The following is a 25,742-nucleotide window of genomic DNA, read 5'->3' as shown; positions in this document are numbered from 1 at the left end:
ATGTAAAATACAACGCATTTTCTAAAAAAAAAATGCAATGCATGTAATTACCAAAATCTAAAAATGATTATCTGTATACTTTTAAATGAAAATCTTCATAAAATATAACCTCCCCAACCATATACCAAGAGTCACTCGCCTTACATGGTATGACTTCGATTTCTTTATTTTCGTTTTAATAATAATAATAATAATAGTTCAGTTGTTTCGCCCGGCGTCAACGCGACGTTGAACAAAGAGCAAATGCGGATATGGGAGGGGATAGAAGACAGGGGGCCGCGATGCAGCTGCAGCTGCATCTGCATCTAGTTGGGCGACGTATTCCGCTTTGGCGTCGACGGCGGCAGATCCATTGTCTTGCACACCCAGCCGGATATATCTACCTCCTCCACTTCCGCCTTGCGTATCCACGGGTGACTCTGCAAAAGAGCAGAAGGAAAAGCTTACGTATATGCAGAAATTGCGACGTGCCGCCGGAGATGAATGATATTTACCAGCAGGGTCTTGAGATCGGCCCGCTCGTCGGGCTGCTTCTTCAGGCAGATGTCGACAAAGTCCTTGAACTCTGTGGAGAAGATCTTGTGCTCCAGCTTTGGCGGCGGTTCGTTCACTATGTAGTCCAGCAGCTCGAAGATGGCCATTGCCCTCGGCTCGTCCGTTGGCTGGCCGCCCTCCTCCGCATTATCCGCGAATATCGACTCCAGGGTGGCGGTGTTCGGCGGCGGGATGGGATACATACCGATGGCCATCTCCACCAGCGACAGGCCCAGCGACCAGATGTCCGACTGTACCGAGTAGTGAGTGCCCTGCAGTCGCTCCGGCTGAAACAAAGGAGCCATTAGCAAGTGAGGAATATAAATGTTTTATAGTTTGCCAACCATGCATATACAACTGGATGCTTTGCTTTCTTTATGCACATGCACTCCAATCCCCCACGCATTTTTCGAAAATTCTCCCTTAGAATTCCACTAAATCTCAATCTCTAGTTGATCAATTGTAGCTATCTCTAGCATAGGTTATACGTTAGTTTAGGAAACTCATACATATTTTTTATAAGCTTTCCTACCACTTACCGACATATAGCTGCGGGTGCCCACGAAGGAGTTGGCCATCGAGTCGATCAGTTGGCCAGAGACGCCGAAATCACAGATCTTGATCTCGCCGCTGCTGTTGACGAGTATATTGCTCGGCTTCACGTCTCGGTGGATGATGGCATGCTTGTCGCGCAGGTAGCTAAGCCCCTTGAGCACTGCCAGCGTGATCCGACCGAGAATGGACTCCGGTATTCGACCAGCCCGCTTGAGGATCAGATCCAGCGAACCGCCGTCCATGTACTCCATGCAGATGCTGATCTCTCCGTCGCTGTAGAAGGCGCCGTAGAATCCAACGATGTGCGGGAAATTGCATTCGTGCAGGACCTTCAGTTCGCGCAGGATCTGTTTCTTGATCGCCGGCTTCACCTCCAGATGGATCAGTTTCCTGGCCATAATCAGGTGTGTGTGCGTGTGGCGAACCTTCATCACCACGCCGCCATTTCCGGATCCCAGTTCGCCCAGCTTCTCCAGATCCTCGTCCGACAGCTCGCCGATCTTCTCCTTTTGGCTGAGGAACACCTTGATCCGCTTGCGTTCCGTGTCGTCCATCTTCAAGCCCTCCAGCGTCTCCGTCAGCGCATCGATGCTCGTCTTCGGCTTCCCCAGCAAACTGTGTGTGCTTTAATTTAACCTCTTAATGAATTTTTGCGAACCAAAACGAAAATGTATAATGTGCAGGCATTGGGAGGGGATTCAAAAGTGGGGGATGGGATCAAGGGAAGGACTTTATTTCGCTATTATTACAAAGACTGGGTAAAACCTTGCCTCTAAAAAATCATTGCCTACATTTTGGTGCTGAGTGCAAACAGCTTTTTAGGCAAAACTATTGAAAACTTAGAAATTGTTTTTTTAATTATCATTTTTCATATCTCTATAATCAACCTAGAAAATTAATAATTCCTTGACATCAAAACTACTTTGTAATATGACTGAAATCAATTTTAGAGTGATTTATGAAATGTTTTAATTGAAAATCATGACTTATATTGACTTGATAAATAGTAATACATATTTCTTCATAGATTGTATAAGTCCAACATAAAGAAAACTTCGATTTCGTTTAAGAACCAAGAGTTCTTCAGCTCTAAATGAATTCCATATGATTCCACAAGTTTTTTTCTGCCTAAATGTTATCACTTTTCTTCTTAAAACAAATTTGAGTTTATTATGATTCCATATGATTCCACAAGTTTTTTTCTGGTATCACTTTTACCACTTAAAACAAATTAGAGTTTATTATGTAGACTGGTTGCAACAATCAAACAATAGCTCAAGTTTTCAATACCAAATATTTGTATAATTTATTGGCTCTCTATTGGATCCCAGTGCGGCAAGATTGAAATGAGATGTTAATCAAATTTTTTGGTCTCAAAGAAAACGTACTTTATTTTACTACATTTTTCCGCGGTGTACCTTTTCTTGTGCCCCCCACTGTCTGCACTGTGTAGGTGAGTGTGTGCGTCACGTCCAAGAGCTACCACCCACACCAGCAAACCCAAAGAGAGCTCTCTCTCGCTGCTGCTCCTCTTCTTCTTCCTGGGCGGATTGGATTTCCTCGAATCAATCAATTGACCGTTATTAATTAGCCACCTGACACAGACTCCTAACAGTACTCCCAAGTGATAAACAACAAAAAATAATAAGGGATCGATCGGTGGAGGGAGGGGAGGGAAGCACCGGACGGGGGCTACATGGGTGGCCAAAAAACCAGCAATCTATTAGGGGATGTAATATGTATCATATTTACTCTGTGCCCGAGGGGGTTTTGAACGGCGGCGTCGGCGCCACTGTGGCCGCGGCAACAGTTGCCTCCGTATTTACCGGCGGCAGCACCAGGTTCAGCTTGTTCTTCGACATTCCGGCTATATATTCGCACGATTCCGTCGTGCCAACCGATAAGTTATAGATTACAACAATAACAAAAACAATATTAAAAAAGAAAACACAATTTAACGGAGCTCTCCAAGTGAAACAACAACAACAACGAAGCGCACAACGACGAACAGCGGCGTCCGCAGCGGGGGATTGGAGGGGGGCGAGGGGCGTCGGCGACGGGGGGTTAAGGCGGAGGCCCAATGCAATAGTTCCGTTTTCTTCTCCAGCCGCTTGTGAATTTGCACCTTTTTCCCCTTTTTTGCACACTCAACTTGGAGTTAGTTTCTAACACCAATAACGAACGAGAAGTCTGTACTAGTTTTTGCAAAAACTACGGCTGCAAAAAAATTTGCCGACTTTTTGGTTTTTTTTTTCTTTTGCAGATGCTAGAGGTGGAGCAACAGCGATGCCATCGATGTCTTGGGAAATCGGTAATATCGATATAGCGCAGGATGAAATCGATTTTTTTAACTAACAAAATAAATTGTTTAAAATAGTTATATATCATTTTAAATTTAAAGATCTCCTAATTAATAAAGAATTAAGTTTAGAAAATGAAAAACATCAAAAACTAAAAACAACTAGCTGTAAAATATGTAGAATTGATTTTAAACAAAACTGAAGCAAGCAAATTATATCTAATAAGCTAAAGGCCTACTGTTTCTAATGATCACTGTTAGCAAGTAGTTTTTAACTAATTGTTAGCATTATAAAAACACAGTTTTTGCCAAATGTTTTTATGATAAATCTCAATATACTATTGGTAATATATTGTTATTAAAAAATAAACTAAAAAACACATATTATATGTAGAATGTATCCAAATGATACAAGTGCCATTTTGGTTAGGCTCGCGAATTCTTCAGTCTTGATCCTTTACAAATATTAATTCGCGGTTGGTATTTTCGTGCCACGCGTGGACGGTCCTACACTGCCACTAGAACACCCACACCCTTCGCAAAAAAACAATAACATTTCCGGCTTGCTATCCGCTTTATCTGGCCAAAATGAGGCTCCAGCGCCAGTGCATTGTGATCAACAGGCGATCGGCCATTGTCCTGATCATGATCTTCGTGCTGACGGGGATCAGGAACAGCGAGACGGCCAGCGGGGGCAACCAGATGGACTTGTCGGACGCGAAAGGCGATCACAAGGACAACAGCAATGCGAGCAATGGCAATGGCAACGGGAATGCCAATGAGAACGAGGTGTATGTGCCACCAGTAGTGTCCAGCGCGACGGCCAAAAACGGAGGAGGTGGAGGCGGAGCAACAGGCGGTCTCCTGGACAACATCACCGCCTACAGCAGCGGCACCGTCAGCAATGGGAACAGCAACAACAATATGCTCTGCCCATACGACAAGGACACGCCCTGCGAACGCCTACAGTTCCCCTGCATCCGGTGCAACTACAACCATGGCTGCCTCTACGGTCGAGACGTGAACGTCACCTGCGAGGTGATCAACAATGTGCAGTGCCAGGGCGAGCGCAGCTTCCAGCGACAGATGAACTGTCGCTATTGCTACCAAACGGAGCTGTGGCAACAGAGCTGCGGCCAGCGCTCCAGCTGCAACTCGGCGTCGGACAAACCCTTCCGCACCAACTGCACCGTGCACCAGGACGTGCTCTGCCTGGGCAATCGTTCCTTCACCCGCAACCTGCGCTGCAACTGGACACAGGGCTATCGCTGGAGCACCGCCCTGCTGATCAGCCTCACTTTGGGCGGCTTTGGCGCCGATCGATTCTACTTGGGCCACTGGCAGGAGGGGATCGGCAAGCTGTTCAGCTTCGGAGGCCTGGGCGTCTGGACCATCATCGATGTCCTGCTCATCTCGATGCATTATCTGGGGCCAGCGGATGGCTCGCTTTATATATAAGTTGGGGTTACAGGGGCTGGGGCTTAAGAAATGTAGGGAGATTAGGCCAAAAGTATAGATCATAAGCTAAATGTTTCCATTATCATGTACATAAATACGAAAAATAGTTAACCATTGTATACTGTAAGATTGTACATACAAAATTAGAAAATGTACCCTAGTTATATACTCCTTATATATTTTTTTGATTTTTTTTAACTAGTACATTAAAAAATATACTTTATATTATTTTTGATCGTATTAATAAAAAACCAAAAGATCATAGGCTTTATTGCCATCTCTTTCGTATTCCTGAAAGATCTTACGTCTATGTTTACAAAAACAATGTGAAATCATCTTAAATAGGTAAAGGTGGTTCCTTTAAATCAGTAGATTTATTGATTCATATTTCTTGGCAGTTTTTAAAATTAAATTCTTTCACAGACATTTTCTTCTATTATTAAATGTACTACTGCTACTCTTCTGTGCTTCTTTGCTTATTAAGATTCAGATTGTTTTCTGAAACCGTACAGCTTGTAGACTCACCCCAACGGATCGTTGGCTCATTCCATGGCGGCCGCCTGTACTTCATCATCACCTTCATCGAACTTGATGTGCTTGGCCAGCAGTTTGGAGACCTTCTCGCGACCGCGCTTCTGCTGTACGCGCACCTTTTTCGAGAGTTTCGCCTCGCGATCCTGCTCGATTTTGCGCCAATAGAGCGTCTCCTGCTGACCAGACAGCACCTTTAGCTGCCTCTCGGCACAGTTGACCTGGCGCACCAGTTCCTCGGCGGCGGAAGGAGTGGCCATACGCAGTTGGGCCACCTGATCACCCTCTTTGATATCCACATACTTAATATCTGGATACTGGCGCATGTCGGCCTTGAACTCCTTCACATTGGTGCAGGGCTCCAGAAGAGAACACTCTACAATCAGTCCGGGCTCGTATTTGAAGAGGGGCGTGCGTTCCTGCGAAGGCTCTTCGGATTTTGTGGATTCTACGCCGCCAGCGCCGTAGAAGTTCATGTTCATCTTGTGCACCGCCTTGCGGCGCTTGGCCGGCACTGGAACTGCATCCGCTGCAGCTTCGCCGCCATCGCTTGGCACCTCGCCTCCGGTTTCCTCCTCTTTGGCCGCCTCGGGCAGCTGTGATGGCTTGGAAAGGTTCTGGTGGTGCTGTTGGTGTTGATGGTGTTGCTGATTTTGCGGGTGGTTTTCCCGCCACAGCTTGCTTTTGGCCTCGCTGACCAGGCGACGCTGCAGATTCAAGTACTTGTTGCGCAGACTGCTCCAACTGGTCTTGGGCAGCACCTTGAGCTCCAGGGCACTGGGCTCAATGTTTGGCTTGTCTACAATGGTCTTCTTCTTCCGCTTGCGACGACGCTTCTTGGCAGCTGCATCGCCTTCGGTTGGCTCTGTCTTGCCCTCCTGTTCCGAAGCCTCTGCCGTGGCCTCCGCATCCGTTTCGCTGCATGTTTCCTCCGCAGTGGAGGTCTCGCTGGGCTGGTCCACCTCTAGCTTGACACGTTTCACATCTTGTCCATCCTCGCGATCCTTATCGCCAGCCTCTCTTTTTAGGCTTCGCTTGGGCGGTTTTACTTGGTCGGCCTCCTCCTGCGGCTGATCGGCTTTCTGCTGCAGCTGCTGTTGCTGCTGGAATGAGCGCACGCTGGCCAGTTCGCCAGGATCGGTTTCCACGGACAGAACGCCTTGAACCTGGGCAAAAGCCTTTACTGCCTTCTCCACGGAGCCGCTCTTCTCGAATTCGATGAAGGCGAACTCCTTGATCTTCTTGGTGCCCGGATAGTGGGGCAGGGAGACGTAGGCCACCGGTCCGTAGCGGCTGAACACCTCCTTAAGCCAATCGTGGGTGGCATTGGCGGGCAGAGCCTCCACATACAGGGTTTTGTCGTTGACATCGCGCTGATCCGGCAGCTTGGTCCTGCGCTTCACCTTCAGCTTGGTCTCATCCAGTTCCAAGAGCTGGGAGTTGCTCAACGCCTTGGCTATCTGCTGCACATCCTGGGTGAGCGTCTTGATCTTGTTGAATGTCAGAAAGATCTCCAATGGTACATCTAAAGGGGACCCAAATGTTAGCGCTGTTTTCGGCTGTGGAAGCACCCTAGTTACTCTTTACTCACATGGATCCTGCTCCACATAGCGGCGCAGGAAGCGATCCTTGCTCAAGTTGGCGTCGCCGAAATAGAACTCCATTTGGCCGCGAATGGAGTTGAACAAGTGGCGCTTCCTCTTGCGGCCTCCATCCTTTTTGGTCGGCGTTGTGTCCTCCGTCGCCGGTTCCTTGGTCTTTTGCTCGGTGGGATCAGTGGATGCGGCCGGATCTGGTTTCTCTGCCGGGGTGGTGGGCTCCTGGCCCTCGCCCTTCTCCTTCTCGGTGTTTTTGGCAGCCATTTGACGCCGGTAAAACACTAATTCGGAAATTACTTATTGCAATTGGTTTTTGCTTTATCCGCCATCTGGCAACGCTCTGTAGCTGTAAATTCCAGATAGGTCAGGTATGGCATATCGATAGTTGTTTGGCTTGCAAATATCGGCTTTGATATATTTATGTTTGTTTTTCAGATCTTGTATGTAATTAACATAAAATATTACAATGTTTTTATATTAAGATTTCTTCGAGACGAACTGAGACGGTATATGTTTGTAAGTATGTATATATGTTCCATTAAATATCATAATTTTTCGAAATTTCGTCGGAATCTTAAGAACTCGAACCAACTATGTATGTATTTCTTTAATTAAACATTAACATTAAGCCAATCGATTCGTATTCATAAAAATAAATACTCATACATAATTTTAACGCTCAAATAAAATTTTTTCCAGGATAAATTGGATTGATTAAACTTAAAACGCGATAATAGGTAAAACCAATAGGTTCTAGTTACAATGTGTTTTGACATGATTCTATGAATTTAGATCGCTATACGCTTCCAGAGAATTTGATTCGAGTAAGAGAAAATTCTTGTTAAGGAAGTCCTATGTAGTTTTTAATTTTTTGTATAGATGTTTGTAAATCATTTGATTGGGTTAATAAGGCACTACACATAGGGCATGAAAATGACAAGAGCTGTTCTTCTACGGGGGTTCTCTAAAATGTCTATATACTTTTTAAACCAACGGCAAGGATATATATATCTTCTTTATTTCTCTACTAACTGTAACAGGACTCGATAAACAAGCCAGAAGAACGGAAAAATATCGATGATCCGACGGGGTGGCAGCCCTGTTGCGTTGTTTTGGCGGGCGGCAAAAAAAACACAGATGCTAACCTATGTCGGTTGTACAGTGCGCTACTACAATCGGCAACAACAAAACGAAAATAGTCGGCAAATAAGCGGACGAGTGTGTTTATGCTCTTGAAAAAAAGCCCCCATCCGAATCCGAGTGAATAGTGAGTGCCAATCCCTGCTCCAGTGCAATATCGGGCGTTCAAATTGCGCTATTAACTTGCAAACCGAATCGAAAGCGGAGAAATAGGAAAGGTGAAAAACGAGGACGCGCGACGCTTGTGGATGGTGATGCTTCGCTGAGCCGGGAAGTCCCAGCCATGGAGTCGATTGTCCTGCACTCGGATGTGGCGCGCTTGGTCCTGGGTGAGTTTCGTTTTGGTTCGCTTGGGGTTCCCCTGGAGATCCCCTGCCTTGTCGCGCAGCAGGAAATTAATGTTTGTGCCTACCCAATTGCTCTTTCCAGGCTACCTGGTCAACCAGAATCTGAAAAGGGCGGCCCACACCCTGTGCCGCACATCGCCCCACCTGCACCACGAGTTCCTGGCCCTCAAACAGGGCCTGCAGACCCACAACTTTCTCAACGGCGGCCTGGAGGACATCATCTGCGAGCATGTCAAGATCACGGGATTGGGTGAGACCTTCCGCTTACGCGTCCCAGTTCTCCATAATCTGACCGAATCTCCTCCCTTTCAGTGGCCGGTGCCGTTCAGAAGTTGCCCCTGGAGTCGCGCCTGCAGCTGCAGCAACTGAAGCTGTCCGAGCGGGTCAGCGAACTGATAGCCACTGGCGAAAAGAGCAGCTGCACCAATGGGAGCAGCACCCCAGGCGAGCCCAGCATATCGCAGTCCCATCGCAAGAGGAGGCGCTTGTAATTATGGATATTCCCCTCCGGCAGCGGCTCAGAATTTACATTGTCCACTTTGCACTCTTCCCCAGACGCAACCAGTCGCCCGTGAACAGCCTGTCCTCGCCCTCGTTCAGCAAGCGGCCTCGTCTGCTGCCGCCGCACTTCTACTGCAGCGTCAGCCGCGATAAGATCAAGCAGAGCTTCTTGACCAGCCATGAGGGCCAGGAGGCGGAGCTCGAGGAAGAAGACGAGAGCACCACGGCCACCGAGGACTTGGAGGAGGAGGAGCTGCCTCCGGTGAATGGTCCTGGGCCGCGTAACAATTCCACTCCGCGTCAGGTTCATGCTGAGGCTGATCCTCTCGTGCTTACGCCGCAAAGCATGCCGGTAAGAAGGAAAACATTTCAATACTTGTATACCAACCTGGGATGCCTCATTTAAGTTCGACAAAATTATCATTAAACCAATATTCGTCCTTTCTAGGAACTGGCTAGTGCGATTATTAAGAACCAGGACTTCCAGGCGACTCTGGTGAAGAATATAAATGTGGCGCTGCAAACGGTGACCGTGACCAATCCAACAATAAGCTGTGACGCTATGCTGGACGGTCTGGTTAAGAACATACTGGAGGCCACCGAGAAGGATCCCTCATTCGATCGCATCATCCAGGAGGTGGTGATTGGTGATGAGCCTGTCGAAAATGAGGAAGCTCCTGGTGTGTCGGCTGCTGTCATTCCCGCTGCCGCTGAGCAAGTGCCTCCGGCAGAACAGCCCGTGGACCCTGTGCCACCGCAAACGCCGCTCATCATTCGTACCGCTGTGGCCGCCACCGCTGGCACCAATGCGGACCCCAACTTCTCCATCTCCAAGCTGATTGTACTGAACTCCAACGAGAGTGTGCAAAAAATGGTGGCCGGCATGGACACGTCCAATGTGAGCTTCACCAGCGACGGCCTCAATCTGAACTTTGCCGATCCGGCGTCCATGCTCTCCGATGTGGATGCGGCGTCTGCCGGTCAGGTGTGTGTGGACGCCACCACCGGGCAGCTGACATTCCCCATGTACCTCTCCAACGGCGGACTGCTGTCGCACCTTCCATTCCTGGTGAACAACGAATGGGTGGCCCAGCAGTTGGGCCCGGATGCCTTCGCCAACATGGATGACTCGCACATAGAGATCTCCCTGCCTGAGCCGATAACTCTGTCAGCCAATCAGCTGCCCCCCAATTCCATTATCATCAACAGTGCTCAGAAACAACCACCGCCTCCTAGCTTAGAACCACCCGTGCAGTTGACAAAAGAGGAGGATAAGTCGTCCAAGGGGGCGGGATCAAAAGAACAGCCGGAGGAGCAACTGGAGGAGGAGCAGCGAAAGCTGCCACCCGCTTCCCTGGACTCTTCCCGACAGGTCATGGAAAGAGTGACGCCCTCCACGGCGGGGATAATCAATGTAAAGGCCTTCCGTAGCTTATCCACTCCTCGAAAGAGAACCTCGCATGTACGAACTTTAACTTTCTCCCCTAAGGTTCCTTCTGGTGGCGTCCTGCACCCCAATACGCCGCTCTCCACTAGGCGACCTGGTTTGCTGGCCAAAGCCAAAGAGAAGCCTATTATCAACCATGTGGAGATCATCCAGGCAGCCTGCGATTTGAGCTCGAACGAGGGACTGGGCGGTGTGCCGCCATTGTTTGCCATGGAGGAGTGCAGCAACCAGACGGTGATCAGGGCCAATCCTCCAGCTGCACCCACATCAGCTCCGGCACTGCCGGTGGCAGCCACGCCAAAAAGAAAACAGAAACGCCAGGCGGCGGTCAAGGCGTGCAAACGGATAATCTCCCAGGCGGAAACGGAATCCAAGCTGGAAAAGGACAAGGAGAAGGCGGTGCCCAGAAATAACTCCGCCTGCAGCGCATCTTCTTCCGCTCACGATGACAGCGCGGAGGCCAGCAAAGAGAATCTCCAGGAGCAGCAGAAAGTGGAGAGAAAGCCAGAGGTAGGCTCCTCCGCTAGAGAAGCAGTTACCGAGAACGACATGGCCGCCTGGCAGCGCCAGTTGCATGGCTCCAACTCTGACCTAGAGAATCGGCTGCGTGAGATCAATTCCAAGCGCGAGGAGGTGAAGACCACCGGTCGTGCGAGGCGTCCAAAGAAGAAAGACACGCCCACATCAGCTTCCTCGAAAGCACGAAAAGCCTCCATTGCCAGGGCTAAGGCGGAGTCCAAGAATCAGGTCAAAAAAGCAGTGCGCAGCGTTGGTGATTCCACAGATAAGATCAACATCAGGATCATCACTCCGCAGAAACCCAAGACTCTGAAAAAGAAGAAGATTTTGGAGACCAAAGAGGAAACCGTAGACAAAACCATAGATGAAACCGTAGACGAAACCCAAGTAGAGGTCGAGGCAAAGGATAAGAAAAATGATCTTGAGCAGGCGGCATTTGCGGCCGAACTGGTGCGGGCCAACATGGCCATGTTGTTGGATACGCCTTTTAAGGCATCTCCCAAAGGAGCGGGAGCCAGTGCCAGTGCAGCACAAGATGACACAACATCGAAGGAAGCAGGTGGCTCCGAGTCCGCCGCCATCCCACCCACTCCAGGGATGGCTATTCTACCGCTGGACACGCCATATGGCAAGTTGCCCAGCAGCAGCTTTCTGTTTGGCTCGGATACCAAAAGTATTATGGATACGCCCCAGTTAAGCGCCATTACCCCCGGATTCCGCTTGACACCCTTTGGCCAGATGCCGGGTACTCCCGTGGGTAGCGCTGCCAAGACTGAATACTCTTCAGGCAGCTCTTACTATCGTCCGGACGAGGCGGAGCACACGGATGCAAATGCGCAGTGCGCAATACAGCAATGGGAAGATATCCAGGAGAAAAAACAACAACATGATCGTTCTAAGGAGAAGGAAAAAAGCGAGGCAACTGAGGAAGAGCTCTTGCAAAATAAAGACCGTCCTGTGAAGGAGAAGGAACAATCAGCAGGTCGGAGGAAGGAAAGTCGTAATCAAGGGAAGGAGGAGGAGCCTCCTGAGAACAATAAACAGACACCTAAAAGACCAGAGAAGCCGGTAGAAGAGCATGCTCAGGAAACAGAGGTCGAGGCCGTGCAAAAGGAAAAGGTTTCGGAGAAAACACCAGAGGTTGTAAAGCAACCCGTTGTCCTGTCCTTGGAGCCCACCGTCCTACGACGGGTTCGTTCCTTTGGCAGTGAGGCGGTGGACAGTGCGGAGTCCGCTGCAGCCGGCTCGTTTCCCTCAGATCAGCAGCAGCTTCCGCACTACAAACTGCTGCCCGGTCTGCCCGAGGCCATCATCGAGGGATCCAGCAATTCTAGCTCTTCGGTGACCAGTTCTTCGTCCTCCTCCAGCTCGAGCTCGAGTTCATCCAGTAGTTCATCGTCTAGTTCCTCTTCATCACAAAGTTCTCACAGCGGAAAGGCGGATAGCGATAAAGAGGATGCAGAGGGCGAGGGTGTCGAAGGCGAGAAGTGTTCCAAGGAAGAGGAGGTGCTGCTCAACATTGACAACCTATCGAATATAAGCAGCACGGAGGACGAGGAGTGGCTGAAGGCAGCCGGCTCGCAGGATGCAGTGCTGCCCATGCTCGCTATTGACAGTCAGCCAGGTCAACTAGTAAGCCAGGATGGCGAGGTTCGCTATCCCATCCGAAATTGGCTCACACCGAGCAAGGAGCAGGCCCAGGAGGCGGATACCAGTGGCGAATCGCGAACCCTTCCCAAACCTCCAGAACCCATGGCCGCACGATTAAGTGCAGCTGCTAAGCTACCGCCACTTCCCGAAGCTCCGCCAGCTGCTGCTCCTCCACCACCTCCGCCAGCTGCTGCCCCTTCACCACCTGCGCCAGATGTAGCAGATCCTTTGCCCGCTCCACCAGCGCCCTCTGCAATCCTCCAGGAACACCAACGCCAGCAGCTTGACGAGAAGCGCCAACGCGTTATGGCCAAGTTCAAGGAGCAGGCCCAACCAGCCAGGTCCCAAAGCAAAAAGACTGCCGCCAAGAAGCTCACTGCCATGCGCGAAACTGCCAAGTTGGCCAATCCCAGCATCCAAAAGTCCCCGAAGAAGCGGGAGCACTTGGAGCCACTCAAAACCAAAGCGGCCAGAAAGCTGATCGAACCAATTCAGAAAGTCACAGAGCCCACAGAGACTCCCGAACCGCCAGTTGTGGCACCCAAAGATCCGCCAATCGATCCACCCACCAGCAAACTGGATCCCGCCCTGCTCATGGCCCTCAATCTTTCAGCCAAGAAACAGGAGCCATTAACGGCTGCCATCAAACCCAAACCCACTCGTGCAGCAGTCGAGATAGCGGCACAACCTGCGCCGGGAAAACGTGGACGTCCCAAGAGGAACGCGAACGCAGAGCCTCCCAAGATTTGTATGCGCCGATCTTCGCGACTAATCGACAATAAAAGTGAGTATTTAAATGACCTAGGAAATATATTTTAACTAATTAAATGCTTTTATTACTTAGCCCCTGCTCCGGAAGAAGGCCATAAGCCCAGTGGCGGAGATACAGCAAAGCCGAACGCCAAAGCCACCACCAAAAAGCCGGTAAAGAAGCGTGCCGAAGCCAGGCCACCCTCTTCAACAAGCGCCGCACCAGCATTGCCCATGGTGGCGGAAGCGGAATCCACCCAGGCTTCACCAGAGCAAAAGCCACCAAACCCGACGCCGCCGGTACAAGAAATTGAGTCTGCTCAACCACCCAACCCCCAAACCGAACCCGAGGAGCCCGAGGACAGCGATTTCGAGCAGGACATATGCCTGAGCAGCAGCCAGGCGCGATGTACCTTCAACTTCTCCTATGCGGACAACGGACCCAAGTCCAGCAATCCGATGGTGCGTCAGCCGTCGAGCTTTTTTAAGAACTACCAGATGCGCATGATGACCGATGACGAGCAAGTGCATACGATGCGCATCGCCAGTCCCAAGATGATAAATCTGAGCCAGCAACTGGCCAGCGTAATACGCAATATACCCAAGAAGCGGATACGCCGCCTGACCAGCAATAGTGGAGCAACTGCAATGGGAGTAAGTGCAAGTGGAGCGGAAGCGGAGGTGACTGTGGCTGTTGCTGCGGCTGTTGCTGTAGCAAAGCCCTCGGCCACGTCCACGCCGCTGGCGGAGAAGCCTCCGTCCAAGAGTGATCCGCAGGATGAAGACGATCTGGAGGTGGCTACCATGTAAGTAACCCCTGTGCCTACTAAAAACCATAGAGCTATTCGAAATCCATGACAACTATTGTATAATATATTATCATATAATAAATGTGATATGATATGATACTATATTATATCTTTTATAGTAAGTCTCAATATAGTAATACCAATAATATCATCCTATTAGCAATTCAGCACCGATAACAACGAACAGCAGCAGTGGTGGTGGCGGCGAGGAAACCCCGGATAACTCGGCGCAGCAGAAGGAGCCGCAGAACCAGAACCACAGCGTGGAGATCGAGGACATCGAGTCGATACTCTCGCACCTTCACGGCACCTGATTCCATCTTCGCCCTAATGTTAATATGTACACCTAAATCCGCGCTCGTTGGCAATCACGGGAGTAAATCTCTCAGCTTTTTAAGCTCCCTAGTTATACCTAGTTATCCCTAGTTATGTGTAGAAAAAGATCAAGTTTTGAAATGAATTTTACTATCATCATTCGTAGTCTGTAATCCATGCAACCTGCAACCTTGGGCCACTGATGTAGGTGTGCCCCAGGGATCGTTATTATTAAAGTATTTATTTTCGCTGTAAGTTGAGACGGAGTAGCACAACCTGCTCACACAACATTCACAAAAATATCCCAGAAGGAGTTACTAATTTATGTTTCATTATCCACATTCATATATATAGATTATATATATTTTTTATATAGCGCTGTATATTGATAGCCAGTTGATTTAATTGTTAAGAGCCGTTTTTTTTTCGTATTACTAAGGCCCTGCCCTCGAACAAAAATTTATGATTTGATTTTATACTCTATCGGATAAAGAGAATATAAGGAAATAACCAAGCCAATCCATCAGGTGACTTGACTTTCTGTGGGAATCGAACTCTGGCTGTCATACCAGCTGCTAAAATATGCATATTGTCCAATGATGGGCACTGCACGCAAATAATAATTGGCATAATTGGACGGCAATTGAGGCTCTGGCCCGATTTGCGACACCGCCAGGACTTAAAACCCGGCGAGAAGTCTCGGCAATCGGTTGGCCATGGATCTGCTACTGGTAATGGTACTTCTTTTCACATTTAACTTGGCCAACTCGGAGGATCTGAAGATTAGTGGGTGTTCTTGGAAATTCGTCTCGATCGGGAGTTAAATTTCTGATTACTCCTAATAGCCTTTTGGGTAGAGCCCGTTCAGCGGGCTGATTTCGATGCGGATATGCTGGTGGTTCTGAAGGAACTGGACGCACTGCGTCTGGATGTTAAAGTGGCCGATACCTCCTTGACGCTGACCCGCTCCGAAGATGGTCTGGACATGGAGAGGTGTAAGTTATTTGGGCGAGATAAGTATAACTAAGTATTTTATTCTAAAAAATGGCATAAGTACCTAAATTCCTTGGTATATAACTTCTAGGGTTTTTTGTTTTTGTAAGTTTGTATGTAAACTCCCCAACTTTTTCTATAGTCTGTGAAATTCTGTCCACTGTCGGCACTAGCGCCGTGATTGACCTCACCTACCGCCACTGGGAGGAAGGCTACAACCTAGTCCGATCCCTGGGCATTGGCTATGTGCGTCTGGAGCGGATCATGCGGCCCTTTCTGGACATGTTCGGTGACTTTATGCGCCAGAAGCGGGCCAACAACGTGGCCATGGTCTTCATGAATGCCCGCGACGCCGGCGAGGCCATGCAGCAGATGCTAATCGGCTACCCCTTCCGCACGATCATCCTGGACGCCAGCCAGACCGATCCTGGCCAGAATTTCCTCGAACGCATCCGCTCGCTGCGTCCGCCGCCCACTTATGTGGCTTTATTTGCTCGTGCAGCCGCCATGAACGGAATTTTCGACAAGGTGAACTAGTCCGTAAATAAGATTAAAATCGTATAAATATAATATTTAAAATTATATATATTCTATATTCTATTTATTTAATTTCCTTATGGAGTGCTTTAAAAGTGTTCCGAAAACATTCTCTTACATATTCAAGTTTCCAACCCAAATTAAAGATACATATGAATCTTTTTGAACTATGGATCGTTTTTATCCGTTCCTTCCTATATTTCTAATCTTTATTTTTCCGCAATTGGCAGGTGCAAAAGGCGGGACTGTTCCAGCGTCCTTTGGAGTGGCACTTCGTGTTCCTGGACACCCGGGATCGGGTATTCAAATACAGACGACAAGCGGAACTCTGCACCCGGTTCACATTGAGTCCTCGAGCGATCTGCCGATCGATGCCCATGCCGGATCTTTATTGTGGAAGCGGATTCACGGTGAGCAGGGGATTGTAATTTTTGGCATTATATTTACAAAATCTAGGTTCTGATAAGGGTAGGTATACAAATACTTGCATACCAATCTAGTTTCTAGTTTTGATAAAAAATAATTGGATCAGATACGACATTTTTAAGAACTTTTCTAGGATCTAAAATGAATATATAATCTTATCATTTGTATGTATCTGAAAATTTCGTATTTTCAAAGACTTCAAATTAAAATTTGATATCTTACAATACCTCATAATGCGATTTTATGTTTGCATATTGAACCCATTTTTTCGCCATAAATATTCAGTTTTTTGGCTGTTATAATAAAAATAAAAGTCAGAAAGAGGAATGCCATACCTCGTTGAGCTCGTAATTTAAATTCCAACCCACTGGCACTCAAACTTGAAAATTTTTTATTTTTGCCATTTTTCGCAAAAATAGATGAGTAACCCCTCACAAAAAATTGAAAAATCGGTCAAAAAATAAATTTTCCTAAAAGTGATGAGGATTGTTAGCATATTTAGCAAGCTGCTCAGAACAGTCGGTATTTTAGCTGTACGCCTTGATTTGGATGAACTACGATGGAAAAACCGAAAAAAAATGTCGCATTTTTGACAAAAATCTGAATTTCGTATTTTTGACAAGAATTTGAACCCTTTTTGGCTGCCATAAAAAAAAAAATAAGTCAGAATGAGGAATGTCATACCTCGTTGAGCTCGTTGTTTAATTTCCAATCTATTGGCATTCTAACCTGAAAATTTTTCATTTTTGCCACTTTTCGCAAAAATAGATGATGTAACAACCCCTTACAAAAAATGAGAAAATTGGTCAAAAAATAAATTTTTATAAAAGTAATGTGGATCGTTAGCATATTTAGCAAGCTGCTCAGAACAGTCGGTCTTTTAGCTGTACGCCTTGATTTGGCTGAACTACGATGGAAAAAGCGACAAAAAATGTCGCATTTTTGACAAGAATCTGAGTTTCGTATTTTTGACAAAAATTTGAACCCTTTTTTTTCAAGTACCATATTTTTAAGAATATTTTTTAGAATACAAAATGAATATATATACAATAGCTCAGAATATCTCATTATTAGATTTAATATTTCTAATATGTTGGTACAGAAACAACATTTTAAGGAATAATTTCTAGGACATATAATGAATACTTACCTATATCTCATGATATGATTTTTTATATTTAAAAGTTAAGATAACATACTTTTAATATCTCCGCCCCCTATCCAATCTCCTCCAGATTCAGCGCGCCATGCTGCTGAATGTGCTGCGCAGCCTGATCAACGCGGCGCAGGTGAGTCACCTGTACCCGTCGGCCATTTACCGGGACTGCAATGCCACGGCCTCCTCGTCGGAGGCGGGGGATTCGCTGGAGGACGACTACAACTGGCTGGACATGGTGCACTGGAGCAACTTCCTCACGTACGCCTCGCCGCCGCCACGCGTCCAGGATCCCTCCCAGAGCCCGGTGCCGGGCCTGACCTTTGCGGTCAACATATCCGCCGGCTACTACAGCTCCGAGCACGAGGCCAAGACGGATCTGGCCGCCTGGTCATCGGTGGCCGAGATGCGGCTGCTCAACGAGACGATCAGTCCGGCCAAGCGTTTCTTTCGCATCGGCACCGCCGAGAGCATCCCGTGGAGCTATCTGCGCCGGAACGAGCGCACTGGCGAACTGCTGCGTGATCGCAGTGGTTCGCCCATCTGGGAGGGCTACTGCATCGACTTCATCATCCGGCTGTCGCAGAAGCTGAACTTCGAGTACGAGATCGTGGCCCCCCAGGTGGGCCACATGGGCGAGGTGAACGAGCGGGGTGAGTGGGACGGCGTGGTGGGGGATCTGATCCGCGGTGAGACGGACTTCGCCATTGCGGCACTGAAGATGTACTCGGAGCGGGAGGAGGTGATCGACTTCCTGCCGCCGTACTACGAGCAGACGGGCATCTCGATAGCCATCCGGAAGCCGGTGCGGCGCACCTCGCTGTTCAAGTTCATGACCGTGCTGCGGGTGGAGGTCTGGCTGAGCATTGTGGCCGCCCTGGTGGGCACGGCCATAATGATTTGGTTCATGGACAAATACTCGCCGTACAGCTCGCGGAACAACCGGCAGGCCTATCCGTATGCCTGTCGGGAGTTTACGCTGCGTGAGAGCTTCTGGTTCGCCCTGACCTCCTTCACTCCGCAGGGTGGCGGCGAGGCTCCCAAGGCCATTTCCGGCCGCATGCTGGTGGCCGCCTATTGGCTCTTTGTCGTCCTCATGCTGGCCACCTTCACCGCCAATCTGGCCGCCTTCCTCACCGTCGAGCGCATGCAAACGCCCGTCCAGTCGCTGGAGCAGCTGGCCCGTCAGTCCAGGATCAATTACACCGTGGTCAAGGACTCGGATACCCATCAGTATTTCGTCAACATGAAGTTCGCCGAGGACACACTGTACCGGATGTGGAAGGAGCTGGCGCTGAATGCTAGCAAGGATTTCAAGAAGTTCCGCATCTGGGATTATCCGATCAAGGAGCAGTACGGCCACATCCTGCTGGCCATCAACAGCTCTCAGCCGGTGGCCGATGCCCGGGAGGGATTCGCCAATGTGGATGCCCACGAGAATGCCGACTATGCCTTCATCCATGACTCGGCGGAGATCAAGTACGAGATCACCCGGAACTGCAATCTCACCGAGGTGGGCGAGGTCTTTGCGGAGCAGCCATATGCCGTGGCCGTCCAGCAGGGCAGCCACCTGGGCGACGAGCTGAGCTACGCCATCCTGGAGCTGCAGAAGGATCGGTTCTTCGAGGAGCTGAAGGCCAAGTTCTGGAATCAATCGAACCTGCACAATTGCCCGCTCTCGGAGGACCAGGAGGGCATCACCCTGGAGAGCTTGGGCGGCGTCTTTATTGCCACCTTGTTTGGCCTCATCTTGGCCATGATGACGCTCGGCATGGAGGTGATGTACTACAAGAAGAAGCAGAACACCCTGGAGATAACCCAAGTGCGTCCCGTGGGGGAATCCTCATCGTCCTCGACAGCTCCGCCGACCGCCACCAGCACCACGAAGCAGGCGTGGCACATCCCCGTGCCGGAGGATGATGAGAAGCCGGAGAAGAAGGTGTCGCCGCCGCCCTCCTTCGAGGCAGCCACCTTCCGGGGCAAGAAGCTGCCGGCCAGGATCACCCTGGGCGATGGCAAGTTCAAGCCGCGGCAGGGACTCTACTCGAGGAGGAACCTGGGCGCCTCCGACTCCCAGGGGGGCTACATGGAATGAGGAGGTTTATATGGTGTTCGTCCTGTTCAGAATCTTATTGCTAATGCACCTAGTCTTTAGAAATATGAGTATTCAACAATAAAGCAAGCGAAAGTTTAAAGTTTCATTAAAACAAAAATAATATTTTAAATTTTTAATGGTTTTTAAGGGCAAAAACGGATATAACAAAAATTCAAATTTGTTGGCTAGTGTTCTTAGCGGTCTATTTTTGGTATTTTTAAAGTACACAGTGCCGCTGAACAGTTGGTATTTTCTATCAGCGATTTCTTATCGATGTTGTCATCGATGTTTGGCCACCTCTAGCACACATCTCGACCTTTTTTCCCAGCGAAAAAGAAAAAATCTTTGGGGTTTTATTTCATCAAAGTGAGGTGTGAATAATAGCAACTGTGACGGCGGTCGCAGCCAATCGATTGCCGCTTTTTTGATCGCACCAAGCGCGGAGTTCTGTGCCGGACCGCTCCGCCGGAATCGTGGGGCCACTGTGCCACGAGACGTCGCCGACAGGGCAGCGGAAAAGTCGGAAAATTCGAAAAATGCGTGCTCCCGGCGGGGATGTTAAATCAATAGTGGTGCTGGCGGCACTGGCGGCGCTCCTCGCCGCCCCCCTGGCGGTTCTCGGGCGCAAGCATCACCTGGAAGTCCGCGTAAGTGTGGGGGAAGGGGCATCCAGTGACCTTTTCCTGGGTGCTCGAGCAACTGCCTCATGGCTAACTAATTCCGGGCTCACTCACAGAATGACAGGCGCCAGTACATCGCACTCAGCACCTTTGGGTTCTACATCAATGGCCACCTGGACGTGCAGCTCAGCAAGCTGACAATTGACGAGGAGCAGCCCACGGATTTGGTAAGTTTTCCTGACTGAGCCTACCAGTTCCTCCTCTCATTACTGTTCTCCGTTCCAGCTGGGCCTGTCGCTGGACAAGACCACCATTGACCAGCTGAATCCCTACCTGGACTCGCACCAGAACAAGTGCATACTGGAGGAGTCGCCCAAGACGCAGATCAGCGGTCCCATTCTGTTCTTCGTCCTGGACCTCAAGGAGCTCAAGTATGTAACCTTGTTTTGTTTTGGCCATGATCCTACCTCAATTTATACTCCTTGTGCTGCAGGGTTCGCGTGAAGTGCTCCCCCGAGTGGGTCAACAGGCACATCTACAACCAAATCCCCTCCAGGACCAAGCGGAACTCGCGCATGGCCAAGATCAGCGATTCGGTCTTGTTCCGCACCACTCGCGATGTCCAGCCCTACTCGGCCGAGGGTCCAGATGACTTCATGATGGAACCCTTGGAGCAGGAACCCGCTGAGCTGAAGTCCTCATCGCCTGCTGTGGTGGCGGGTAAAATTGAGTTGCCCAAGGAAGAGGTTCCTTCCAAAGTGGATGCCCCTGCCCCAAAAGTTGAGGCGCCCAAAGAGGAGGTTGCCCCCAAGCCAGATGTGGCTGCCAATCTGAATGCTTCTGCCAAGCAGGAGCTGCCTGCTCAACCAGATGCGGTCCCAAAGCCAGAGGAAGCCGTCTCCAAGGAAAAGAACGAAGCTGAGCAAGAGGATGTAGTCGTAAAAAAGGAGGAAGCCCCAACCAAACAGGATGAAGCCCCAGCAAAACCAGCAGACGCAGAAGCTCCCAAAGTGGAGGCCCCACCACCACCACCACCAGCTGCTCCGGCTCAAGATAACACACAAGTGGACAACAAAAATGAGGATACCGATTCGGATGCAGCTCCCGGCAATCCCTTTCCCCACGACGACGACTCTGCGGACGATCTATATGGAGCCGGCTCGTTCAAGCAGTCGCAGGAGGACCTGTGCAAGGAGACCATGCCACTGGTCAAGGAGACCATCAACAATGTGAACTACTATGCCTTCAACTTCTCCATGCTGGTGGCCACGCCCCGCGACGAGGGCCTATACAACCTGTACTTCCACGCCTGTCCCAACTATCACAGCTCCAAGATTATGTCCTTCAATGTGAGTAACATCGAAGATGTACCAAGGTGGATGCTTATGGGAAAACCTCTTTCAGGTGGACATTGAGGAGAACAACAATGGCAACTACTTGTCGGCCGGGGAGATGCCCTTGCCAGCCCTGTACTTCATGATGAGCCTGCTTTTCTTCCTATCCGGTCTCTTCTGGGTGTTTATTTTGAAAAAGAGCAAGTGAGTTTGAGCTGCATAGTCTTGCATCTATGGAGTTAACAAGTGTGTGTTCTTTGCGTCAGGCACACTGTGTATAAAATACACTATTTGATGGCCGTGCTGGTGTTTCTCAAGTCGCTCTCGCTGATGTTCCACTCGATCAACTATCACTTCATCGAGAAGCGGGGCGAACATGTGGAGACCTGGGCCATCCTTTACTACATTGCCCACCTGCTCAAGGGCGCCGTGCTCTTCATCACCATCGTGCTGATTGGCACTGGCTGGACTTTCATCAAGCACATTCTCTCGGACAAGGACAAGAAGATTTTCATGATTGTGATCCCGCTGCAGGTTAGTGATCGCTACTTTAGGTTTTTAGTTATTATCCTGAACAGCTGAGTGCTTAGACAAGTGGTAAATGTAGACATATTTTGTATTTCACTAACTATTCTTGCTCGAATGATGTCTTACTCGTTATCAGTAACAAAGTAACTTAATAATGTTAATGAAAGACCAGCCATTCAATATTTGTATGACTAATTTGTCACGGTCGCGGTGACTTAAGACATGTTTGTCCACGAAGTAGATAGGGTACTTTTTAAGTGATATACATTAAAGGCTCGTAAGTATATTACTTAAAGTAAAGTTCAATAAGTGCAAGCAAAAAACCAAAGAGAGAATGTGGCCAACTATAGATATGTGGACAACAAGCCATCCCACTGGTTTTATAAATGAGAGCGGAGTGCTTTTTCGTGTTATATAAACTATAAACATTCTTATCTCTGACCTGCAGGTGCTGGCCAACGTGGCCCAGATCATTACGGATGAGTCGGACCAGAGCGACGCCGAGTTCCGCACCTGGCACAACATCTTCTTCTTCGTGGACCTGCTCTGCTGCGGCGCCATCCTGTTCCCGATCGTCTGGTCCATCCGGCATCTGCATGAGGCCTCGGCAACCGATGGCAAGGCGGCCATCAATCTGCGCAAACTGAAGCTCTTCCGCCAATTCTACATCATGATCGTGTGCTACATCTACTTTACGCGGATCATCGTCGACCTGCTGCAGATGACCGTGGTGTTCCAGTACGCCTGGCTGGACGAGATGTTCCGCGAGATGGCCACCTATGTGTTCTTCGTGCTCACGGGATACAAGTTCCGCCCGGTCTCGTCGCATCCATACTTCACCGTGCCGGACGAGGACGAGGACGACGACGAGGTGGAGGTGCTCACCGAATCCGGCCTCACGGAGACGGTGCACCGGGTGAAGGCGCTGAACCGGAACCACGGCAGCGGCTCGGGCGGCATCACCATCATCGAGGGCAACGACGATGAGCGCGAGAATCTGATTGCCAAGCGGGAATCAAGCCATGAGTACGATTAGGATCAGCATCGCAAGTAGAGATCGAGCTGCATCACCCATATTCCCTGCATTAGTCCGTAGTCTGTAGTCTCCGGGGTCTGATATGTGACACATATTCTAAGCCACAAGCTAGTACTTTACCTTTACTTTAATATATATGTTTTATGTTCGGAGTATCTTACTTTCGTAAGGAATCAAAAACTAAGTAATGCGATGGCAATGGAGGGTATAATCTCAGTATGTAAACCAGCATAGGGCAACGTCGGCACAACGTTTGGTGGACACCAGCCACCCCTCCTCCACCTCCTTTTCCAGCGCCCGTCCAGCCGCCAGCCAAGGAACCCTTGTAAATAAATAATTAAATAAACAATAAAGCCGCTTAACGGAATACTGAACGCTTGTGACACCCAGGCCCCCTTTCCTTGGTTTAAGATATACATATAAATAAATACACTTATGTAATTACGTATAATTTTATGAATATAACAAAGCTTTAATATGTAAACCCTAGATTCCATCTGTTTTTGGCTGCGTCTGAAACTTGTAGAGCATGCTAGATGTTAAATCTCTACAGGTTGCAAGGACCCACTCAAAAGTGTTTCTATTTTGTGGTTAGCTTAGTACTTTATTATATATATATCCTTCGGTTTTTTACATATACTGATTGCTGAATTTGGGTATAAACTGAATGGTGTAGATCATGTAGGTTCCAACCGAACAGGCTATCTGCAAGAACAATGGATGAGGTTAAGGTCGTGGACCCTTCGAAGACATTGCCGTGAACCCACCCGCGTGAGAAGACTGCAATCCAGTGTGGTTAGGCCCAGACAATCTATTCTCACCGGCTGATGCAGAAGCTGCAGCGAAAAGTTTTGGATCTGCCAAGTGGACAAGTGAAGATTAGCTGAACCCATGGAACCCTACCAATAGAACCCACCTGCAGGGAGAGATCGGGACAGCTGCAGCAGCCGGAATCAGTGACTATATTGTGCAGCTGGTGGGCAATCCTCGGCACAATGACCATGCAGCTCTGCGAGGCGTATATGAAGGCGGGAATCTCCAGCAAGGCGGGCAGGATCAAGTAGTAATCTGTAATAATAATGCTTACTATATAGTAATATCTTTTCATTACAGGATACCCAGCTCACCTATGTTGACCACATTGTTGTACATGCTGTAGTACATGAAGTAGCAGTCCACGGCAATGCGGATGTTGATGGTGAGCAGGACGGCCAGGATGGAGAAGTTGAAGGCGCCCAGGAAACACTTGAGCATGTCGTACACATCGCTGTAGAGTCGCTGCTTGTGCAGCAGTCTACGGCGCAGAAAACTCTCGAAGCCGGGGAAACTCCGGCCCGTCTCGCTGGCAAACCGCGAGTACTCCGCCAGCAGACCCAGTTCCCGCTCCAGGGCGGTCAGCTGCTCCCGGAGCAGCTCCAGGTGCAGCACAAACTGAATGTTTCGCATGTATGTGAGGCAGACGAGTGGCTCGTAGCTGCTCCAGAACAGGAACATGTGATTGGTCAGCGGCTGCACCTGCCACAATCCCAAGTGGAGCAGCAGCTCGCAGCACATCATCCCGTAGAGGGAGACCAGATAGCGGCGATACTGCTGGAACTCGCTCCGCAGGCTGGCCGCACCTACTCTCCGGCCCCCCAGCTTGGCGTGGAGCCACCAGAAATTGGCCAGGTGCCGCTGGCTGGTCAGGGTCTCCAGATATATGGCCGCCACGGCCAACTCGGCGAATATGTACTTTAAAGCATCGTTGACGCAACCGAACGTGTCGCCGCGATAGAGGAACTCCTCGCCGCTGGTCAGGCAGGTGATGATCAGGCCGCTCAGCGAGATCAGCAGGAATAGGCTCCAGGCCATCAGCTGCCGCCTGGTGCGCGCCGGACTCCCGTCACCCGGCAAGGGCAGTCCATGGAAGCCGAGCACCTGGTAGAGCCGCAGGTGGAACTCCAGGACCCGACCCAAACGGCCGCTCATCGTGGACTGCTCGGCACCTAGACCTTCCACGCGAAACGGGCTTATCCGATCTTCCCTTAAATAGGGCTTTCAAGCACCTATCTAAATTCGATTAGTCTAAGTGACTTCTTCGAAAGCACTGGGAAAAATAATAGGATAAGAATATAATAATAATAAATTTAATTACAGGTTATTTACATAAACATTATAACAATATTTTGGCCAAATACAAATACTGTTTTTTTATTAGCTATAGAAATCGAATCAAACTGAATAAGATTAGAGTTTTTTTATTAAGTATAAGGCACATTTTATTTCTTATAAATTCTAATTATTTTAGTTTCTTTTACTTAGTATCATCTAGAAAGCAAGTTTTTGTTTAAGTCTAATTCACGTTTTATTAGCGGTTTAAGCCTTAAGATGATTACAATTATTCTAGTTCTTAAAACGCATATGGCTAAGTGTACTAGTATTTAAAGTTGAAAATAGTACTTAAATTAACAAGTGCATTTTTCTATTGGATAATTAAAATTTTATGTGATTGAATTTGATTATTAATGAATTCAAGATCAAATTATGTGCAGTAATTGGAGACAGTCTCTTTTTTTTATACACCA

The 25,742-nt window shown here is 48.9% G+C and overlaps 7 protein-coding genes across 9 annotated transcripts; 4 read left to right on the top strand and 3 right to left on the bottom strand.

The window, feature by feature from the left end:
- Nucleotides 1-140: 140 nt before the first annotated feature.
- Nucleotides 141-3,355, bottom strand: LOC119558130 (dual specificity mitogen-activated protein kinase kinase dSOR1). 2 transcript variants are annotated; one of them, XM_037871361.1, is made up of 4 exons: nt 2,842-3,355; nt 1,074-1,713; nt 495-821; nt 141-419 (listed from the first exon to the last, which is right to left on the bottom strand). In XM_037871361.1, the coding sequence occupies exons 1-4, from the start codon at nt 2,949-2,951 to the stop codon at nt 306-308; spliced, it is 1,191 nt and encodes a 396-aa protein (XP_037727289.1). In that variant the 5' UTR covers nt 2,952-3,355; the 3' UTR covers nt 141-305. The 2 variants fall into 2 exon arrangements, with proteins under 2 accessions (XP_037727289.1, XP_037727290.1); XM_037871362.1 differs by having other exon boundaries at nt 1,074-1,704.
- Nucleotides 3,356-3,888: 533 nt separating this feature from the next.
- Nucleotides 3,889-5,112, top strand: LOC119558134 (TM2 domain-containing protein almondex). The gene has a single exon (XM_037871367.1). The coding sequence runs from the start codon at nt 3,977-3,979 to the stop codon at nt 4,844-4,846; it is 870 nt and encodes a 289-aa protein (XP_037727295.1). The 5' UTR covers nt 3,889-3,976; the 3' UTR covers nt 4,847-5,112.
- Nucleotides 5,113-5,183: 71 nt separating this feature from the next.
- Nucleotides 5,184-7,304, bottom strand: LOC119558125 (la-related protein 7). The gene is made up of 2 exons (XM_037871357.1): nt 6,969-7,304; nt 5,184-6,902 (listed from the first exon to the last, which is right to left on the bottom strand). Exons 1-2 carry the CDS (start codon nt 7,237-7,239, stop codon nt 5,389-5,391), a joined length of 1,785 nt encoding a protein of 594 aa, XP_037727285.1. The 5' UTR covers nt 7,240-7,304; the 3' UTR covers nt 5,184-5,388.
- Nucleotides 7,305-8,107: 803 nt separating this feature from the next.
- Nucleotides 8,108-14,972, top strand: LOC119558112 (titin). 2 transcript variants are annotated; one of them, XM_037871337.1, is made up of 8 exons: nt 8,108-8,444; nt 8,545-8,712; nt 8,775-8,949; nt 9,018-9,315; nt 9,412-10,377; nt 10,453-13,363; nt 13,424-14,135; nt 14,299-14,972. In XM_037871337.1, the coding sequence occupies exons 1-8, from the start codon at nt 8,399-8,401 to the stop codon at nt 14,450-14,452; spliced, it is 5,430 nt and encodes a 1,809-aa protein (XP_037727265.1). In that variant the 5' UTR covers nt 8,108-8,398; the 3' UTR covers nt 14,453-14,972. The 2 variants fall into 2 exon arrangements, with proteins under 2 accessions (XP_037727265.1, XP_037727264.1); XM_037871336.1 differs by having other exon boundaries at nt 9,412-13,363.
- A 177-nt stretch (nt 14,973-15,149) lies between these two features.
- Nucleotides 15,150-19,743, top strand: LOC119558117 (glutamate receptor ionotropic, kainate 2). Its single transcript, XM_037871348.1, has 5 exons — nt 15,150-15,239; nt 15,299-15,448; nt 15,589-15,974; nt 16,214-16,393; nt 17,645-19,743. The coding sequence occupies exons 1-5, from the start codon at nt 15,170-15,172 to the stop codon at nt 19,658-19,660; spliced, it is 2,802 nt and encodes a 933-aa protein (XP_037727276.1). The 5' UTR covers nt 15,150-15,169; the 3' UTR covers nt 19,661-19,743.
- A 202-nt stretch (nt 19,744-19,945) lies between these two features.
- Nucleotides 19,946-23,667, top strand: LOC119558121 (protein GPR107). The gene is made up of 7 exons (XM_037871351.1): nt 19,946-20,307; nt 20,397-20,507; nt 20,566-20,711; nt 20,774-21,629; nt 21,685-21,818; nt 21,881-22,148; nt 22,591-23,667. Exons 1-7 carry the CDS (start codon nt 20,197-20,199, stop codon nt 23,176-23,178), a joined length of 2,214 nt encoding a protein of 737 aa, XP_037727279.1. The 5' UTR covers nt 19,946-20,196; the 3' UTR covers nt 23,179-23,667.
- A 131-nt stretch (nt 23,668-23,798) lies between these two features.
- LOC119558132 (gustatory receptor 8a) lies at nt 23,799-25,154 on the bottom strand. The gene is made up of 4 exons (XM_037871365.1): nt 24,306-25,154; nt 24,095-24,246; nt 23,946-24,035; nt 23,799-23,883 (listed from the first exon to the last, which is right to left on the bottom strand). Exons 1-4 carry the CDS (start codon nt 25,144-25,146, stop codon nt 23,809-23,811), a joined length of 1,158 nt encoding a protein of 385 aa, XP_037727293.1. The 5' UTR covers nt 25,147-25,154; the 3' UTR covers nt 23,799-23,808.
- Nucleotides 25,155-25,742: the final 588 nt, after the last annotated feature.

Source organism: Drosophila subpulchrella, chromosome X, assembly GCF_014743375.2.
Source record: "Drosophila subpulchrella strain 33 F10 #4 breed RU33 chromosome X, RU_Dsub_v1.1 Primary Assembly, whole genome shotgun sequence".
Classification (NCBI taxonomy): Eukaryota; Metazoa; Arthropoda; class Insecta; order Diptera; family Drosophilidae; genus Drosophila; species Drosophila subpulchrella.
The sequence above is the reverse complement of the archived record's forward strand: the minus strand, read 5'-3'. Positions and strand labels throughout refer to the sequence as shown.

Bases quoted from the DNA above. Each gene is read 5' to 3' on its own strand.
- LOC119558121 (XM_037871351.1), top strand. From the start codon at position 20,197: ATGCGTGCTCCCGGCGGGGATGTTAAATCAATAGTGGTGCTGGCGGCA. The intron at 20,712-20,773 runs GTATGTAACCTT...CTTGTGCTGCAG, and splicing joins CTGGACCTCAAGGAGCTCAA to GGTTCGCGTGAAGTGCTCCC. The intron at 21,630-21,684 runs GTGAGTAACATC...AACCTCTTTCAG, and splicing joins CCAAGATTATGTCCTTCAAT to GTGGACATTGAGGAGAACAA.
- LOC119558125 (XM_037871357.1), bottom strand. From the start codon at position 7,239: ATGGCTGCCAAAAACACCGAGAAGGAGAAGGGCGAGGGCCAGGAGCCC. The intron at 6,903-6,968 runs GTGAGTAAAGAG...GGTCCCCTTTAG, and splicing joins CTATGTGGAGCAGGATCCAT to ATGTACCATTGGAGATCTTT.
- LOC119558134 (XM_037871367.1), top strand. From the start codon at position 3,977: ATGAGGCTCCAGCGCCAGTGCATTGTGATCAACAGGCGATCGGCCATT.
- LOC119558132 (XM_037871365.1), bottom strand. From the start codon at position 25,146: ATGAGCGGCCGTTTGGGTCGGGTCCTGGAGTTCCACCTGCGGCTCTAC. The intron at 24,247-24,305 runs GTGAGCTGGGTA...TTATTATTACAG, and splicing joins CAACAATGTGGTCAACATAG to ATTACTACTTGATCCTGCCC. The intron at 24,036-24,094 runs GTGGGTTCTATT...TCCACTTGGCAG, and splicing joins GTCCCGATCTCTCCCTGCAG to ATCCAAAACTTTTCGCTGCA.
- LOC119558130 (XM_037871361.1), bottom strand. From the start codon at position 2,951: ATGTCGAAGAACAAGCTGAACCTGGTGCTGCCGCCGGTAAATACGGAG. The intron at 1,714-2,841 runs GTAAATATGATA...GTTAAATTAAAG, and splicing joins AAAACCCCCTCGGGCACAGA to CACACACAGTTTGCTGGGGA. The intron at 420-494 runs GTAAATATCATT...GCTCTTTTGCAG, and splicing joins CCGATCTCAAGACCCTGCTG to AGTCACCCGTGGATACGCAA.
- LOC119558117 (XM_037871348.1), top strand. From the start codon at position 15,170: ATGGATCTGCTACTGGTAATGGTACTTCTTTTCACATTTAACTTGGCC. The intron at 15,240-15,298 runs GTGGGTGTTCTT...TACTCCTAATAG, and splicing joins CTCGGAGGATCTGAAGATTA to CCTTTTGGGTAGAGCCCGTT. The intron at 16,394-17,644 runs GTGAGCAGGGGA...AATCTCCTCCAG, and splicing joins ATTGTGGAAGCGGATTCACG to ATTCAGCGCGCCATGCTGCT.
- LOC119558112 (XM_037871336.1), top strand. From the start codon at position 8,399: ATGGAGTCGATTGTCCTGCACTCGGATGTGGCGCGCTTGGTCCTGG. The intron at 8,713-8,774 runs GTGAGACCTTCC...CCTCCCTTTCAG, and splicing joins TGTCAAGATCACGGGATTGG to TGGCCGGTGCCGTTCAGAAG. The intron at 9,316-9,411 runs GTAAGAAGGAAA...CGTCCTTTCTAG, and splicing joins TTACGCCGCAAAGCATGCCG to GAACTGGCTAGTGCGATTAT.